This window comes from Triturus cristatus, chromosome 2_2, assembly GCF_964204655.1.
Source record: "Triturus cristatus chromosome 2_2, aTriCri1.1, whole genome shotgun sequence".
Taxonomy (NCBI): Eukaryota; Metazoa; Chordata; class Amphibia; order Caudata; family Salamandridae; genus Triturus; species Triturus cristatus.
The window spans coordinates 729,333,675-729,351,821 of record NC_140582.1 but is presented as its reverse complement, the minus strand read 5'-3'; the positions used below and the strand labels follow the sequence as shown (position 1 = coordinate 729,351,821).

General features: G+C 41.1%; 1 protein-coding gene across 8 annotated transcripts in view; it reads left to right on the top strand.

Moving 5' to 3' along the window:
- FAT1 (FAT atypical cadherin 1) overlaps nt 1-18,147 on the top strand; it is a 277,803-nt gene that overhangs the window by 173,894 nt on the left and 85,762 nt on the right. For all 8 annotated transcript variants that reach the window (XR_014978169.1, XR_014978170.1, XM_085641986.1 and 5 more), the window contains exons 10-11: nt 2,520-6,587; nt 16,639-16,835. Coding sequence is in view for 6 of the 8 variants with exons in the window: in XM_085641986.1 (XP_085498112.1) it covers nt 2,520-6,587; nt 16,639-16,835 (4,265 nt within the window). In the remaining 2 variants the exon portion in view is untranslated. The remainder of the gene's footprint in view (nt 1-2,519; nt 6,588-16,638; nt 16,836-18,147) is intronic.

Below are 18,147 nucleotides of genomic sequence, written 5' to 3'. Positions count from 1 at the left end.
CAAGCACAGTTACAAAAAGAGCAAACCACACGTAGTACACGTAAAGTGACAAAAATTGCATTATTGAATGAGAGACTCATGTTGTCTATTAGACAAAAGTTAGTTATGGTGTCTCCAGGTCGATTGTTGAAGCTGGTTATTCAGGAGTAACCTTTTGACTTGCTTTTTAGGTCTCGCCTGAGCCAGCGCTTTAGCGCTGCTCTGGCGAGAGCTATAGAATAAGGGGATTTGGAAGTGCAAACGAGTGCTTTTCAGGCCCCCAACTACAGTGCATGTGCGCCGGGCGCGCACCATTTGGCAGCCTGCGTGTACATTTCGCGGGCGCTTTGATGTTCTCAGTGAGCCGCGCGGCCACTGTGAACATCAAAGCGCCCGCGAAATGATTACTTTCACTTTAACGTTCGCACCTACTTGGCAGACTGGTTCATTGTTGCTCTTTCCTCCTCTGCTCTCTCTCCTCAGAGTCCGTCCCTCCCCCTGTTGCAGCAGCTGGCATTACACGGGGGAGGGTGGCTCTTCGTGCCTACCAAAAAACAAGCATTGGCATAGCCAATAGGTCTCGCTTTTGGGACCTTATAAGTATTTAGTTATGCAACTGTTGCATAGTTAAACCCTGATAAGGTCCCAAAAGCGAGACCTATTGGCTATGCCAATGCTTGTTGAATGTGGAGGTTGGAGGGATAGATCGGGTTTCGGGAGGAAGAGCGTTCCAAATTCTTGTGGCAAGAACAGAGAAAGAGTGGTTGTAGGTTCTTCTAGTTAAATGTAACAATAAAGGAACATTGCTGGCTTGCCCTACCGAGAAATATCTTTCCACACCACCACTGTTTGAAATGACTGGTGGCATGAAACTGGATGACAGTAGGGCTGGGTAAAATGGCACACTTGTTTCTCGTGAAATTTCACTAGAGCCAGAGAGAATTTGGTGAAAATGCACTTTTGGCATGAAATGCAATATTCTAGCAGTGTGCTGCTCTTTCATTTAGTCTTCCTGATTATGCCCCTCATGCAAAAAAGTTTAATGAGTTACCAGCAATAGTGTGAACCACTTTGCTGTTGGTATTGTGCAAGACTTTTTAATGTGAGATGCACATTCTGTTTTTAAAGAAGTTGCGCAAAATTGTGTAATGTGCAATTTTCAGAAATTTCTCAAATCTTGATTAACACAAAATTCAGAAATTTCGAATGTAAAATTCAGAATTTCACAAATTTTGCCTGCATAATCAAATTATCTTGCTTTGTAAGGTACTCTATCTCCCCAATGTATTTAACTAGCTCCGTTATGAATCCTGCTACTCTGCTAAGAGTCCCCATGTTAATATCAGTGACTAGGGCCATTAATAACATCGTGTTCTGGGAAGAGGGCTAGTGCTGTGGATCTCGAATAGGGTCTTGTTAAGGTACTATCCCTGTCAAGAATCCTCTTTCTGAAACTTAATCTCCCTTTTCCTGTGCCTTGAGACAGTCTTTAAAAAGTATCTGCAAGATTTGAAGCACCACCTTTCCACTAGACAAAATGGTGTCCATATAAATATTGGCCACTAACTTTATTCTGGTTGATTCTGTCTTTGTTGTTGTGTACACAGGCATGGCACTAGTCCAAACCTCTAGCCTGTCAGAGGTGAAGTAATGGTGACCATTAGAAAGCGTTCCACTAATAATGAGGATATTATGCCATCAGTAGAGCAATTGCTATTAGGCAGGATTGCGCACATAGAAGAGAATTCACAAATTTGTAACTTATTTACAATCCGCAACCCCGATTGACATATTGGTAGGATGTGCATTTCGTTTTTAGCAGCACTTTTTGATGTGCAGAGTGTTGTACAGTTTATTGGTCTAAAGGTCCTTTCCACTAACTGGCCTTTGTAACCTTTCCTTGTTTTACTGGTATAGTCCACCCCTACAGGCATACTGAATGTGCTATTGTGCATAGTATTTTAATGTATGGAAACTGTTATCTGTGTTTGCAAACAGAACTGTTACACTCGTCCATGGATTTTTAATCACAGGTTTGAGTTTGTCTTGACGCTCCCCCCCCCCTTTCTTGCCCTTTCTTGCAACTTGGTGTACTCTGACCATGATCTAGTAACATAGATCACAAGTTAGAGGGATACACTAATTCTGTGTTTAGAACATGTGGTAAGCTGATTTGTAAACTCTTTTAAACTGCCAGGTTATTTTTATGAAGTCTAGCCCAATCATCATTGAATTAAAATTCGTAATGTCCTGCTGCCCGGCTCTCTCATTGGCCTCTCTACTTTCCGTGTACTAGCACTCTAATGTAGCTATCCGGCATTGTGTCACAATACCTAAATCTTTACAGGTAAGTTATTTTGTGGCTCTTTAAGATTGTTGTTTGGTTAATGCTTATACTTGTAATCTTTCATTAAATATTGGATTGCCATGCCTGTTGGATACCTGAAAGTTATGAGTTACATTAAAGAAATTTGCTTCTTTTTATTACTGTCCAATATTTCTGTATATTGTTTTTCTAATCTTCTCGTATTTTATTGCAGGAAACATTGGACATTCCTTTACCATTGATCCCATCCTTGGTACCATAAAAACTGCAAAAGATCTGGATCGGAATAAACAGAATGAGTACAAGTTGATAGTAAAGGCAACTGATCATGGAAGTCCTCCACTGAGTGAAGTAACTTCAGTACATATCTTTGTTACAATTTCTGATAACTCCTCTCCAAAGTTTACATTAAATGGATATTCTGCTGAAATCAGTGAGGTTGCCAAGGTTGGCAGCTTTGTTGCAATGGTCACCGCTTTCAGCCAGTCATCTGTCATCTATGAGATACGAGATGGAAATATTGAGGATGTCTTTGATATTAATCCAAACTCTGGCGTTATTGTCACAAAGAAGCTTCTCGATTATGAAAGCATGCCTTCATACACGCTTACTGTGCAAGGATCCAACATGGCTGGGCAGTCGACAAACACAAGTGTTACTGTCAACCTCTGGGATGAGAATGACAATCTGCCTGTATTTATGCAGCCCGAATATACTGGGCTCATCAGCGAATCTGCTTCAATTAATAGTGTAATTCTCACTGCTGAAAATGTCCCACTTGTGATCCGAGCTACAGATGCTGATAAGGAATCCAATGCTGTGCTTGTTTATCATATAGTTGAACCATCTATTCACAAATATTTTGCCATAGATTCTAGTACTGGTGCCATTCGCACATTAGTAACTTTAGATTACGAACAGACCAATATTTTCCACTTTACAGTTCAAGTACATGACATGGGCAACCCGCGTTTATTTGCTGAACATGCAGCTAATGTCACCATCTATGTCATTGACATAAATGATTGTGCTCCGGTTTTCTCACAGGAATTGTATGAAACATCTGTTTTAATACCAACATACAAAGGTGTTCAAGTGATCACAGTGAATGCAACAGATGATGATTCAAGAGCATTTTCAGAACTCATGTATGCCATAACTGATGGAAATATTGGAGAGAAGTTCTCTATTGACCCCAAGACTGGAACAATAACTCTGTACAATGGAACACAATTACGAAGCCGGTATGAACTTACTGTTCGAGCTTCTGATGGAAGGTTTTCAAGTGCTGCGTTTGTTAAAATACATGTGAAAGAAAGCAGAGAAAGCCAACTTAAGTTCACTCAGGCCACCTATACTGCTGTGGTGCAGGAAAATTCTACTCAAGCTAAAATGATAGCGATCATTACATCAGTTGGCACCCATATAAATGAACCATTGTTCTTTCGTATTCTCAATCCAAATGTTAGGTTTAGAATGAGCCACACTTCTGGAGTTCTTTCCACTACGGGTGTTCCATTTGATCGTGAGCAGCAGGAGGTTTACAATGTGGTTGTAGAGGTTAGCGATGAACATAAACCTTCAAAGATAGCCCATGTTGTGATCAAGGTCACTGTAGAAGATCTAAATGACAATGCTCCTGTTTTTGTCAACTTACCCTACTATGCTGCTGTTCAAGTTGATGCTGACGTTGGTCAGGTCATTCGACATGTCACTGCTATCGATAAAGATATTGGAAGAAATGGAGAAGTGCATTACTATCTGAAAGAACATCATGAGTATTTCCAAATTGGCCCCTTGGGTGAAATAGCACTAAAGAAGACATTTGAACCCGATAATGTGAATAAGGAATACCTGATCACAGTGGTGGCAAAAGATGGAGGAGAGCCATCTTTTTCTGCAGAAGTTTTAGTTCCAATAACTGTGATGAATAAAGCCATGCCAGTTTTCGAAAAGCCTTTTTATAGTGCAGAAATACCTGAAAACATTCAGCTGCATAGTCCTGTTGTCCATGTATTGGCCAACAGCCCAGAAGGACTTAAAGTAATTTATAGCATCACAGAAGGAGACCCATTTAATCAATTTATGATTAACTTCAACACTGGAGTTATAAATGTTGTGGCTCCTCTAGATTTTGAATCCCATCCTGCCTACAAATTAAGTGTACGTGCTACAGACTCTCTTACTGGTGCTCATGCTGATTTGTTTGTTGACATAATTTTAGAGGATGTTAATGATAATGCTCCCACTTTTATTAAAAAGGCTTATGCTGCAACCCTGTCAGAAGCATCTGTAATTGGGACATCTGTTGTACGGGTAGCTGCCACTGATGTAGATTCGGAGTTGAACAGTGCTATTTCTTATCTCCTAGTGGAGAACGATAGCAAAAACTCTGATCGTTTCTACATAGATGCCAGAAGTGGACTCATTCTGACAGCAGTGCCACTGGATTATGAAGAGATTCAGCAATACAAATTAATTGTTAGGGCAATAGATAGTGGTGTACCATCACTGAGCAGTGACATTATAGTCACTGTTAACATAACCGATGTGAACGATAATCCACCATTATTTAACCAAATGGTTTATAATGCTAAAATCAGTGAATTGTCTGCTGGTGGACATTTTGTAACCTGTGTAAAAGCCCATGATGCAGATAATTCTGATGGCAGCAAGTTAGATTATTCTATTTTGATGGGAAATGAGCACTCCAATTTTGCTATTAACAGCATGACTGGAGTGATCAGCATCTCAAACCTACGGCGGCCAATCTTGAAACGCTTTTACAACCTCACTGTCTCTGTGTCAGATGGGGTTTTCAGAAGTTCTGCTCGGGTTCACATCACTGTGTTTGGGTCAAATTTGCACAGACCTGCATTTAGCCAGCATGAATATGAAGTGGAACTTGCTGAAAACTCTCCTCTACATACACTTGTCACTGACATTACAGCTACCGATGGTGACTCTGGAACTTATGGTCAAATCACATACCACATTTTGAATGATTTTGCCAAAGATAAGTTTTACGTTGCAGAGAATGGGCAGATGTATACAACTGAAATTCTTGACCGAGAGCATCCGAATGAAAAGTTCATCTCCGTTAGTTTAATGGCCAAGGACGCTGGGGGGAAAGTTGCTTTTTGTTCTATTAATGTAATTCTAACTGATGTTAATGACAATGTCCCACAGTTTCGTGCAACAGAATATAAAGTAAGCATTGCATCTGATGTGCCAAGAGGTACATCGGTCACAAAAATTATGGCATTTGATGCTGATGAGGGCATGAATGCTGACATAACATACAGCATTGAAGCAGACTCTGAGAGTGTCCAAGAGAATTTGGAAATAGATTCGTTCACTGGTGTCATTACCACCAAGGAAAGTTTAGTTGGGTTAGAGGATGAAATTTACACTTTCTTTGTTAAAGCTCGGGATGGTGGTCTGCCAAGAAAGGAATCTGTTGTCTCTGTCTTTATTAAAATCCTACCACCCGATGTTCCTCTACCAAGGTTTTCTGAACCATTTTATACTTCAGTCATTCCTGAGGATATGCCAATTGGAACAGAAATTGCTGCCATTAGAGCGGAGAGTAATCATCCTCTAGAGTATACATTGATTAAAGGAAACACAGCTGAAAGTAACAGAGATGATCTATTTGTTATTGATAAACAAAGTGGAAGATTAAAACTGGAGAAGAAGCTTGATCATGAAACAACAAAATGGTACCAGTTCTCAGTATTGGCTGAAAATATCAATGGAGAGCCTAAAACAATCTCTTCTGTGGATGTCAGTATTCAGGTAAAAGATATCAATGACAATGCACCAGTCTTTGAGTCCAACTCATATCAAGCATTCATAATGGAAAACCTTCCCGGAGGAACAGCAATCATTCAGGTCAAGGCGCATGATCTAGATTCTGGAACTAATGGGCAAGTGACATATGGTTTAGCACTGACTCAAGAATTTTCAGAGATTGTTGAGCTTTTTACTATTAACATGGAAACTGGCTGGATATCTACTCTGAGAGAAATTGATCATGAGAAAATGGTTAAGTACCCCATAACTGTGGTTGCTTTTGACAGCGGTGCAAATGTACATTCTTCATCCACCACTGTTGAAGTGATCATTACAGATGTGAATGATAACCCCCCGCGCTTCACTGCCGAAATATACAAGGGCACAGTGAGTGAAGATGATCCTCCTGGCGGCGTTGTAGCCATTTTAAGTACTACTGATGCAGACACTGAAGAAATCAACAGACAAGTCACTTACTACATCACAGGTAAACATAAAACTGTTTCATGTGATTTTCATTATAAAGTACTCTATAGCAAGTTTGCTTGTTTTATAGCCTGTCCGTCATAATAGGTGTATTTGTAACGTGCACTATGACCACAAGGATATCCTGGTGCAGAGCTGGTGTGTGGGCCTAGTCCCGACTGTGGGTGGTTGATTGGTCAACTGAAAAGCCAGGTTTTCAGGGTCTTGCGGAATTCAAGAAAGGAAGCAGCTCTGAAATGGCGTGAGAGGCCTTTTCATGTTTTAGGAGCATTAGAAGAGAAAGCCCATCCTCCTGATCTGGTTCTATGTATGTTCAGGTCCTACAGAAAAGAGGTGTCTGGGTGGTTAGTTGAAGGAGATTTGACTATTCGGGTAGGTGGAGCCGGAGTTGTTTGCTGCCTTCAGTGTGTGTGAGAGGAGTTTGGATTGAGCCACATTTGTGTATCTGGAGCCAGTGGAGCTTCCTGAGGTGTGGTGTGATGTGTATTCTGTGTGCGAGGTTGAGGATGAGTCTCGCATCCTATTTCTGGATGGTTTTTAGCCTTCGAGTGAGTTTAGTGATATCGACGTAGAAGGTGTTCCAGTAGTCCATCTTGCTGGTGACTAGGTTGTGATTGACCGTTTTTCTTGTGTTGCTAGGGAGCCATTTGAAGAACTTGCTCAGTGTTGTCAGGGTCTGGAAGAAGAATGCAGCGATGGCCTTACGCAGTCATGTGCAGTTTCCTGTTGGTGATTATTCTGAGGTTCCTGGCCTGGGTTCTGGGTGTGCCTGTGGGTCCGAGCGTGGTCAGCTACCAGTTTGAGTCCCATGCTGAGTTGTTCTTGCAGAATATCAGTACTTCTGTGGCGGTGTTGAGCTTCCATCCAGTTAGCGACTTTGGTCATGCCGGTGATGACCTGTTTCTTGTTTTGAGGGCCTTCTCTGAGAGTGAGAGTATAACTTGCATGTCGTCTGCATAGGAAAGGATGTTGATGTATATTGCACAGATGACTTTGGCCAGAGGGATCATGTATGCTTTGAACTTGATGAAGGTTATCGATTTATCTTTAGGCACTCCCCAGGTGAGTTTGCGGGCTTCTGATGACTAAGGTGACAGTCTGACAGCTTGTGTTCTATCCCTAAAAAGGAGCAGATCAAGCAGAGAGTGGGTCTTTTAATGCTGCCCTTGTGCAGGCACCTGATGAGGAGGGGGGTGTAAGACCATGTCAAGCGCTGCATAGAGGCCCTGGAGATGGAGGGGTGACGCGTCTCCTTAGTCAAATAACATGCAAATGTCTGTACTGTGGTTGGGCCTGAATCCAGACTGTGTGGTGTCCAGGAGCTGGTGGTTACTGAGATGATTGGTGAGGTGTTGGTTGATTAGTTTCTCTAAAACCTTAAGGGGGTATGGTAGGAGGGAGATGGGTCTGTAGTTGGAAAGCGTGGCTGGGTCAGTGAATGGTTTCTTGAGCAGTCCTTCATTTTCTTTTTATGATTTACCTCCAGTTCATTGGTGGTCCTGCAAACCTGAAGCACATTTGCGTGATCTATTAATGAGAAGAAAAATTCATTGTTGTAAATTTTGTAAGTTAATATTTGTATTGTGGACGATTGGGTATTCTGAGCAAGTCTCCTTGGGATACACGAGGCAGATCACAAATTGGAGCATTCTTTTTGAGATTGGATGTAGATTTACAGAAATAAAGCTGCTAGAAACCATACATTTCCAAGAACCTTTACTTTAGGTTTCGCTTGTTGAGTGTACCAATTTTGGAATTACTGAAATTCACTGCAAAAGAGCTTTTTCTCAGGACACTGAGCGTTTTCTCAATGCAGATATCGTAGACATCTATATTATGATGATTGAGGCTTGGATTTGTGGCAAACTATGTGACTGAGAGGCACTCGTTTGAATTATATGAAGATTTGTTTTTCTGATCTCCAAATGTATGCTGCCGAAACTGAAGCAATTTAATCCAAGATTTTCTTTGTGCTCAACAGATGATCACTCAAGCCTCTTAAACGTCCTGACTGGTTGCAGGCATTCCAGTGTACTTGCATTCTAAATAAGTTTCTTAGAAAATCCCACGATAATCTAAAAATTATTTGTTTTGTCAGATATATGGTCGTTAGCAGAGATGTGCAGATTTCTCCTTATGTTGACAGATTAGTGAATGAATTGAGGCTTCCCTCTTGATAAAAATTTGTTGCACCACAATTGTTAATTATAATGTAAAACACAAGTTATTTGAATGTTCATTAACACTGTTGTCTAACGGAAAGTGGGAATACATTCCTTGGCATCCATGGCTGGTGAAAAATTCTGTCACTTCCGCCCTTAACAAGCTTCTCTAATGGTTGTTATGAACGGCAGCTAGACGAAGCAGTTTTAGATTGTATGTTTACAGATATTGTATCTAGATTTGTACATCACGAGCTAAATAAAATGTCTAACCTAAGACTCCATTCCCCCCCCCCCCCCCCCCGATGGGACCAGGTTATCATGCCCTATGGTTTAGAATTTGTGATCTCCTGCATAATTATTTACCCATCTCTTTCTTTCCCCAAATGATAAAAAATGTGTGCAGTCCCATATAAAACATACCCCGATTACCCAAACAAAGACAAGATGGTGTTGATTCTCGCATAGCACAAGAATTTGGCAATGCTACCACATCTTCGAATAAGCCAGGAGTAAGTAGGACACTCTGAGCCAGGTTCCACTGCATGTGAACACTTAGCCTGGGAAATCATGTGTCTGACACTCCTGGGTTTCTCTGCAGTCACGTGAAGTGTTTGCTTATATCTTAATATCAAAGACAAATTACACTGTTGTATTCTGCATCTGATATTATCCAGTATTTGCTTTATTTATAAGATGCCCATTTGAGTTATTCATCCCTTTGTTTGGGACACCAGTTGTGTGGATCATAAATATGCTTCTTACATAACTGATGCAACCACATATGTAGCTATTGCATAGCTGTTCACTTAAATTCCTTACCCTAAAGATTGCTTTACTAAATGTTAGTACCTCACTGTATAGTATGGTGAGGTTCAGGTGCTGACAGTGCACCTCTTAATTACAAATACACAAACTGCCAATAGTTAACAAATTGTATTCTGGTGGGTAAGGATATTTTATACTGCATGTTCAAAGTACTAATGTACTCAATTTGGATAGCCAGTTTACTCTTTTTGGGCACTTGATTCTCTTACAGCGGCTGGAACAATTATTAAAGGCTTAATCCAGGTGGTGGAAGGGTCTGAAACTTAAATACAGAGTGACATAGTAACAAGAGCTCAATAAATGCAGTGCCCCATCAGTGCTTTTATTTATCAAGAGAGCATGACTTTATTCAACAGGTAAATACATAGTTTAGCTAAAATTACATCTTCTGGTACTACAATAACGCCCCACGCATTAATCATGCATTCCCAACCTGGGTGCTAGATTTCTGATAACCTTAACCCTATGACCAATATTATATTTTTGGAACTTAGTTTGCTTCCACTTGGGGATTTTCTGAAATGGTCAACTTCTTGACAAGAGCATAACCTTTGCAGAAGGACGGTAATTGAGGGCCAGGATTTAGTTTATTGGACTCTGCACTCAACACCAGTATGTTGATTGTCCTTTGGACCAAGGGGTTGACTAAAAGGTGTGCCCTGTAAATTAGATATACCCCAAATACCTAGCATACAATGAACTAGGATCTCGCCTAGCAGAGTCTTTGGTGCTTTGGGTTTCCTGGAGGTGATTTTACAGTGAACAGTTCAGTGAAGGACAGCCAGGCTATTTTTTATATAATCAGATGGACTAGTTAAGCAGTCCTCACATGGTCCTTTAAATGTCTTGATCTTGTAGCTTCCTGTATTCTGGAAAATAGCCTAGCATGGGTCAGTATTGAAGCTTGGATCTTTCCCGGATTCTCATGTTCATTGTAGGAAAGTACCCCTTTTTGACATGGTCACCCCCACGTTTTGACTGGTATTTGATGTGATATCAACTGGAATTGGCCTGGGTCCCAGGTAACCAGGTCCCCGTCCCAGATCTCTTTCCCAAAACTGTTTAATTGTTTCCCCTAAATGGCACTACCTTTAGCACCCTGTGAATCCCTAGTAAGTAGTACACCTGGTACCTAGGCCCTGAGGTACTAAAGAGGGCCCCTTTGGGCTGCAGCACAAATTAGGCTGCCCTAAGGGACTCCTCACCAAACACAAGCTACGCTGCCATTTCAGGCTGCGTGTTTTTGTGCAGACAAAAGTGAAAACGCGACAAACATTCCTTTGTGCGTTGTCCCCTAGCACTTAATGTAACATCAGTAAGTCACTCCTACAGCACGCCTGACAGCCCTAAGGCAGGGTGCCTAATATTACATGTGAGGGCATACCTGCATGAGCAGATGTGTCCCTGTACTAGTCAGTTCAATAGGGTTCTGATGCAGAGAATGGATACACCTTACTTCGAGAAACTTGGTAACACAGCGGCCTATGTGAATTCTGACTACCACTTAAGGATTTGCGAGTGATTGGGAACCTTTGGATTTAATTGTGGCCCCTAATTTGAAGTAAATGTTTTTTTAAAATCTTTTCAAAGGAACATAATGCAAATGTCTAATGACTAGTAAGTTGCCATCTGTCCGCTCTTTGACCGGGGAGCCTACAGGCCCACTGCTATCACTCCAACCACCCAGCCAAAGATGGTTGATAGTGCCCCTTTTCAGTCCTGAGGAAGACCCCATTGTAAGGCTCAAAGGTTACCTACATCTGTCTGGGGTCAAAACGTTGACATTGTGTTGTATACATGCCAGTGTGGTCAACAGTGGTTTTTCATTGTGCTGATTTAGCGACATAATGGCTACTATTAATTTTGCTTGTATTTAATTGTCATGTTGGACAAACCTTTTCTTTGAGAATAATACTGTTGCTGTATGTACTGTCGCTCCTTTCCACCCTCATTTTACCCTCACTTTGCATACAAATCCTTCCTTTCTCCCTTCTACATATTCGGGGCACTTTTATGTACATATGGTCCAGATGTTGTGCTGGATTTTGAGCATTCTGATTGACGTTCAATACAAATAAATAACATTTAACAAGAATTTCATAGTTAAAGTAATTTAATGGAGGCTACAGCATCCATATTAGTTTTTTTTTTTTTGTCCCACTGGGACCGTCTATTTTCTGTACTGCGGTTCAATTACTTCCAGCACAAGTGAACAAGGAAGCCATCTTAAGACCTGTCTGGGACACAGGTGAAATCGAGTTCCCCCATCTACATTATGGTTTTACTGAAGATGGGGATGTTTGATACCAAACATTTTTCATTATTAAACCCACACCAATTCCAGTGTTGGATTTATTAATACATGCACCCAGAGTGCACCTTAGAGGTGCCCCCTGAAAATCTACTAGCCCCTGGTGTGTTGGCTGACTGGTTTCCGCGAGCCAGCCACCAGAGACGTATGTCTGACCCCCCCCAGGGCGAGAGCCGTTGCTATCAGAAGTTCAGAAAAAATAATCCTGCTGGGTAAAGGGTGTTTACACCCCTTCCCACAGGATGACATGCTATTTAGCATTCCAAGGCAGGAGGTATTCAAAGAAGCTACCACCTTTTGAAAATGAGTCTGGCTACCCACACAGGAGAGTAAACCGACCCCCCTTTGTCCAGAGCCATTTGTAACCTGGACAGTTGGAAAAAAATTAGCGTGCCACCCCCCAGGCTAGTACCACCCCTAAGGTGGCATAATGTAATGATTGACATGACTTTCAAGCAGTAGCCATCTTTGCAAAGGCAAACATAGGAGTTCTGGGACAGGTTTAAGCCCACTTCCACTGGAATTGGTCATATTGTGTGTAATGACCCCAGGGGTCAGTAGCCCATTGAATTTAGTATTTAGTGGCGCCCCAGGCACCAGAAAAGCAGATCCTGTAGAAAGAAGACGGACGTGAAGTGTCGCACCTGCAAGAACACAAGACCCAGCAACTGACTTGGCGCTAACGGTGCCGGCCTGCCTGATGACTTCGAAAATTGCGCCAAAAGATGACTTGTCCTGCACCTGCTAAGTCCCCAAAACCTGGGAGACCTGCCAGCACTTCACCCAGTAACAACGACCTCCCGACAGACTGCTGAACTATCCCCTGCATCCTGTAGACAGCAAGACATGAACCACAAGGCCTCCAAAACCCGCCGCCTCCAAGCACTACTGCACCCGAGACCCCCAGCCTATGCCTAAGTGGGTCAACTGTGTCAGTGTGGACCTCAAGCTACATAGTCCACTGTGGAGTGACTCCTCAAGAACTCAAGACGTTGCCTGCATCCTCTGTGTGCAGATCCCTTCCACCGCAAGTGTTGACAGACAAAGAAACACGACACCCCATAGACCCTCTACAACCAGACACCCCGTCCCAAGGTGTCCCCACCTCTCCCAACATCAAAAGACCTTAAGTCAGTTGTTGGTTTCACTGGACTGAACTATGTTAACCCCTGCTCCCTCACAGGCCCTTTGTGACCAGACCGATTCCCATTGGATTGCATTGGACACCTGACGCAGTTAGCACCACTGCACCCGGCCACCTGCGTGCCACTGAAGGTGACCTGTTGATGCTTCCTTGGGACCTTGCCCTCCACTCGCCTTTAATCCAAGAAAATGGCTCTAAGTTGCTGCGAAGAACTGCTAAAACAAATGTTTTTCCTCTCATAAGTTTTAACATTGCAATTCCTGAAAAATGCACTGTCGACTTCTTGAACTCAAATATTTCTCTTTAAAAATGTACTTACCTGAATGAATTGCTTCTAGTGCCTAAACCTATATCAAGATACTTGCTATTATTATAATAGGTGTGGCTCTCCTTATTGAGTCGTTTGTATTAAAGGCTGCTTGACCACACTACCCCCTATAAGAGCACCTTGTCCATTCATAAGGCAACCCTCGGACTCTTTACACGATATAGCTCATTTTAATATATCCTATAAAGAGCCAGCTACCTAAATTCATTATCTAGTGGGTGAGTCCGTCTTTGCAGTCTTTGTTTTTGTCTTTTTCAAGTGTTAACAGTTTGAAACCATATTCACTCTCTTGTGACATTAGGCGTGTGCCTCAACAGGAACCACTGGTCAAGAAGGACCCATCTTTTTAATGTTCGACATTTACTATTAATCAGCAATATCCTTAGAACAGTGAAGGCTAGGAATGCCAATGGATGTAGAACAGGATACATTTTTCCAACCAGCAAAATTGCACCATACATTCGGTGTGTGAAAGATGGCTGCGTCCGCATCTACCTGGGTCTGGAATGAGGGTGATACCCAAGTCAATCCAATTTGCCAGAGCTACACAAGCTCAATCTTGATGATTTTTTAAGCTGGAGGAGCAGTACCTTGACCAAGATGATTTCTCTCACTGATGTTTTTATCTAATTTTCTTCTGGGAAGCTGGGCTATAACAGCATTGTGGCTCTGTGGCAAACTAGATACTGTCTTCACGCATACTATTCAGTCTTATGGGCCTGTACCAGGTTTTCCTCTGAATCGGAGGAGGGCTTCCTGGCAGACCTAGTCGAAGTCCTAAACATCAGGTAGGCTTTTTCTCTCCATAGATTCAAACAGAATTTTTTTTTTCCCCAGGAAGATCCATGCATCTGTCCTGCCTTCATACTTGGCAGAAGGCTCTACACTGTCTCTTTGGTGGTCAGAATAAGATAGAGTTAAGCAAAGGCTATATATTCAAGGATTTGTATGGTCCTCTTTTCTTGGAGCAGTATGTGGCCCTTTTTGCTGGCTAGTTTTTTACACACTTTTGATTCTAGTGTCTGCAATGTACCTGTTCTGACTGCTGCTGTGTATTGGCCTTTATCTAAGGGCTGATGCTGCTACCATTGCCATGGTTTATGGCTAAAGTACAGGAAGTAGCTGTAATCCTCCCTTATACAAGGTACAAGGGGTATACAGGAATGATGCAGTCTGTGTTTCCAGAGATGGAAAAACAACTCAAACATGAGAGGTTCACTTTTTGTTCTGGGCCATAATAAAAACTACGTTTCACCATCACGCCTGTGAACAGCATGGCCCACCAAACACCTAATATAACGTGCTTTATACATGTCAGAAATAATGAATGTAATACCCTATTGACGGAGACTAGATAACGATCTTCACTGGCAGGATCCCTAAGATAGTCTCCTCTCAGAGGAGACTGGCTAAACCCATTGCACTAAAGTATGTTTTGTCTCTTCCACCGCTCAGTGCTCCACATACATTTTGATAAGGGGGCAGTAGTTGCCCTCTGTCAGAATAGCATTCGGCTTTGTGTGTTCTGTGAACATCTGCGCTCAGGTCCAGTGTTGACAAAAATCACAAACTGCATGTATCACCCCCTGTATTCTTGAAGTCACTTGGGCCAAAACATTAAATATCATGCATTTCAGCTTTTATGAGTCCTGCTGAGGTCCTTAGGCCCAATGCAAAATGCATTATATATTCTTGATCTGAGACCAGTTCTTTTGTCCCCTTTAAATGTCAAAGGACACCAGTAGGTATCAGTGGCTTTTGGTGTCTGGTGTCACACACAGCGTCGGCAGGACAATTCTAAAATGAATACTTGCTCGATTGTAATGTGATTCCTTTATGCTATTCATTAGCAAATACAACTGCAAGTTAGACATAGTGAGCCTTTAGTTCTGAAAAATATTCTTGGGTCTTACTTGTAACTTTACAGTTGTTTGCTAGCGAAAGACAAGTTGGAGGTCAACTGATGTCATCACTCAACCCTACCTTGTTGCCATTCAGGCAAGGCAATAGAACAGTATTGCAGGTAAAATTAAAGCGTTAATTTGCTATGACTTCTGATGACAATCACAATGAGGTGGGAAATACTGGTTTAAAATCGAGGCACAGCAATCTGTAATAAATGTGCACAGCAAAATAAAAGATAACTGTAATAATTAACAGTTTGAAGCTATTTTAGATTCATGTAGTCCCTCTTATATCCTTGACGAAGATGAGTGCTAAAGCTTTATCATACATACACAAAAGTATATAATCTCACATTATAATGTTTTGAAAAATAAATCTGAAGATGCGTCTGCTACTCAGTGGGACAGTGCTGTCTGAGTCTTGTTGTAAATGCAGATAAAAGCAAGATAATTTTTTTTTTACCTGACCACTAAATGCTGGATTAGGCACAGCATTTTCATCGCAAATAGTTTTAGGATGATAAACTATAGTAATAGGCAAGCAACACTTCTTCCAGCTCTACCTTAACTATGTGAATAAAGCTTACCAAATACCCCAAATTATGAAAGAATTGTGCAAAATCTAAAAATATATTTATTCCTAACACGATGGTTACTACATTAAATTAAAAAAAAAATAAAATTCTCAAGCCTCAGCAAATTGCTTTTTCAGGTGGAGATTACTGTCATTTCTGCAAAAGGTAATGTTTTGGTATGGATATCTGAATTTATCACTGCAAGTTACTACAACAGTATTGCATTTTCTTAAAATAACAGTGACACATTTACCAAAAATGCCAACTCTTTCATAGTTTAAACAAATATTAGTAACATTTACTAACAAATCCCACCTTGTTAATGCTGCATTGATGTTTGGTACTTAAATAAAATTAAATATTTCAGCCAATTAATTTGAATTTCTTAAAGTTAAAGGTCCGTTCCTAAAATTTACCAAACACTATTGTTTATTGTGTTCAAAAAGTTAGTATTTGTTGGAGAACGTTGGCAGGATGAAAACCGCTTCTAATATTTACCATTCAAAGTAAGTCATAGTTTTATGTACAGATTTATAACTTTTAGACAAAAGCATCTACAGATTTAAAGCCATTTTTACATATTTAGTTTCTTCTTGGATCTAAAGATTCTGTTTTGAGGATGCTTGTCCCTCAAGCCACATTTCTTTTGTGTCTGGGCACGGTTCTTACACCTAGCAGATCGTGTGCTAAATTGAATGGAGCCATTTCCTATAGCATGACTAGTGTAAACTTAATGTGATTGATAAAGTTAGGATTAATTGTGTATCGTAGTTTGAACGCTTTTTTCTTCCTATGACTAGGAGGAGATCACCAGGACCAGTTTGGCATCGAATACATGCAAAACGAATGGAAGGTTTATGTAAGAAAGCCTCTGGACAGGGAAGAAAAGGACCATTACCTGCTAAACATAACAGCCACTGATGGGACCTTTGCAACTAGAGCCGTGGTGGAAGTTAAGGTTCTTGATGCCAATGACAACAGCCCCATTTGTGAAAAGGTAACTGCATTTCTGAGAATGCAGGTCTTGCTGTCCTGATTATGCAAAATTTATTTTAATTGAGTTCACGATGTTTTAGCGGAGTTGTTTGAAATTTGGCTCTTATTTTCATTTGTTTTAGACTGTCATGCAATGTATGCGACTGGTGCAGATATAAAACTGAGGATTTTGAAGTTTTTTGTTGGAGAAGTACGCCCCACCCCCTTATTCAACTGTAAATTATCGTGCCATTACACTTTCGTCTGGGCGGCATTTCTTTACCTAGACCTCCTGTTTGCTGTCTATTTCTTCTGCTGCAGAAGAGGTTGTCAAATGGGCAACAACTCTTTTACATTTTAGCTCTCTTAGCTGCTTATTCAGCAGATTCACTCTTTATTGTGAGGATATAAGATGCAGAAAGCCAGTGCACAAAGAAAGGAATACCTTATATTCTCTTAACTGTACTTGAAATCATTTACATGTCGGTATTTTATTCAACAAAGCCTCTGCCTGTAAACTTGCAGAAAAGAACACGTCTTAAATAGTTGATCGAGAGGTGTTCTATAGTAAACAAAATACTTTGCCTGCCACTGTGTATTCTCCAAAGCTTTTGGATTTAGCAATTTACGTCCGTCCATTGCAATAGCTCATTATTTCTGGCTTTAAAACCTTTTTAACGTCTTTTGCTTTTACACTCCCAGGGACCACTGCCTGCCCTTAATAAATTAAACTAAATGTGTGTTTTTTTTTTTTTAAATGCCTCCCATTTTCCTTTAAGGAAAAAAGGCTGCATAAAAAAAAGCTGCTTTATTTAAAAGCCTTTACATATAAAAGATATTGGATATCCATAGAGATTTGCTCAAGGTGATGCCATAGCTCATGTTGGCCCTCCCCATCCAGATATTTGTTTTGGCGCACAAATGCCTTAGAACCGTTGAAAGTATTGTACTGTTTTCATAGTCTTTCTCATGATTTCCCATAAGTGGCCTTGATATAAGGTCTTTTAAACTTTGCAAAATTGTAGATGGGTCAGCAAATCGGCCATTTGCTACTGGCATTAGGTGTGACGTGCAGGTCGTGAGGCTTTACCTTGGCAAGGCCAACATAATTTCCCATCTTTCTCTTTGTCAATAGTTGGGTGCCATTAAAATGAGTAATATTAAAAGTTATTTACAGTGTGAGGAAATTAAAATTGTGCTATTGAACACTATATAAAAACAAATTGTTGAATAGCTCTCCAGTGCCAATATAGCTAAGCCTTCTACTCCTCTCACTTTCTGGTTTGGTAGGCATTCTTTCTCCCCCCCCCCCCCCCCCCCCCCCTATTCTCACC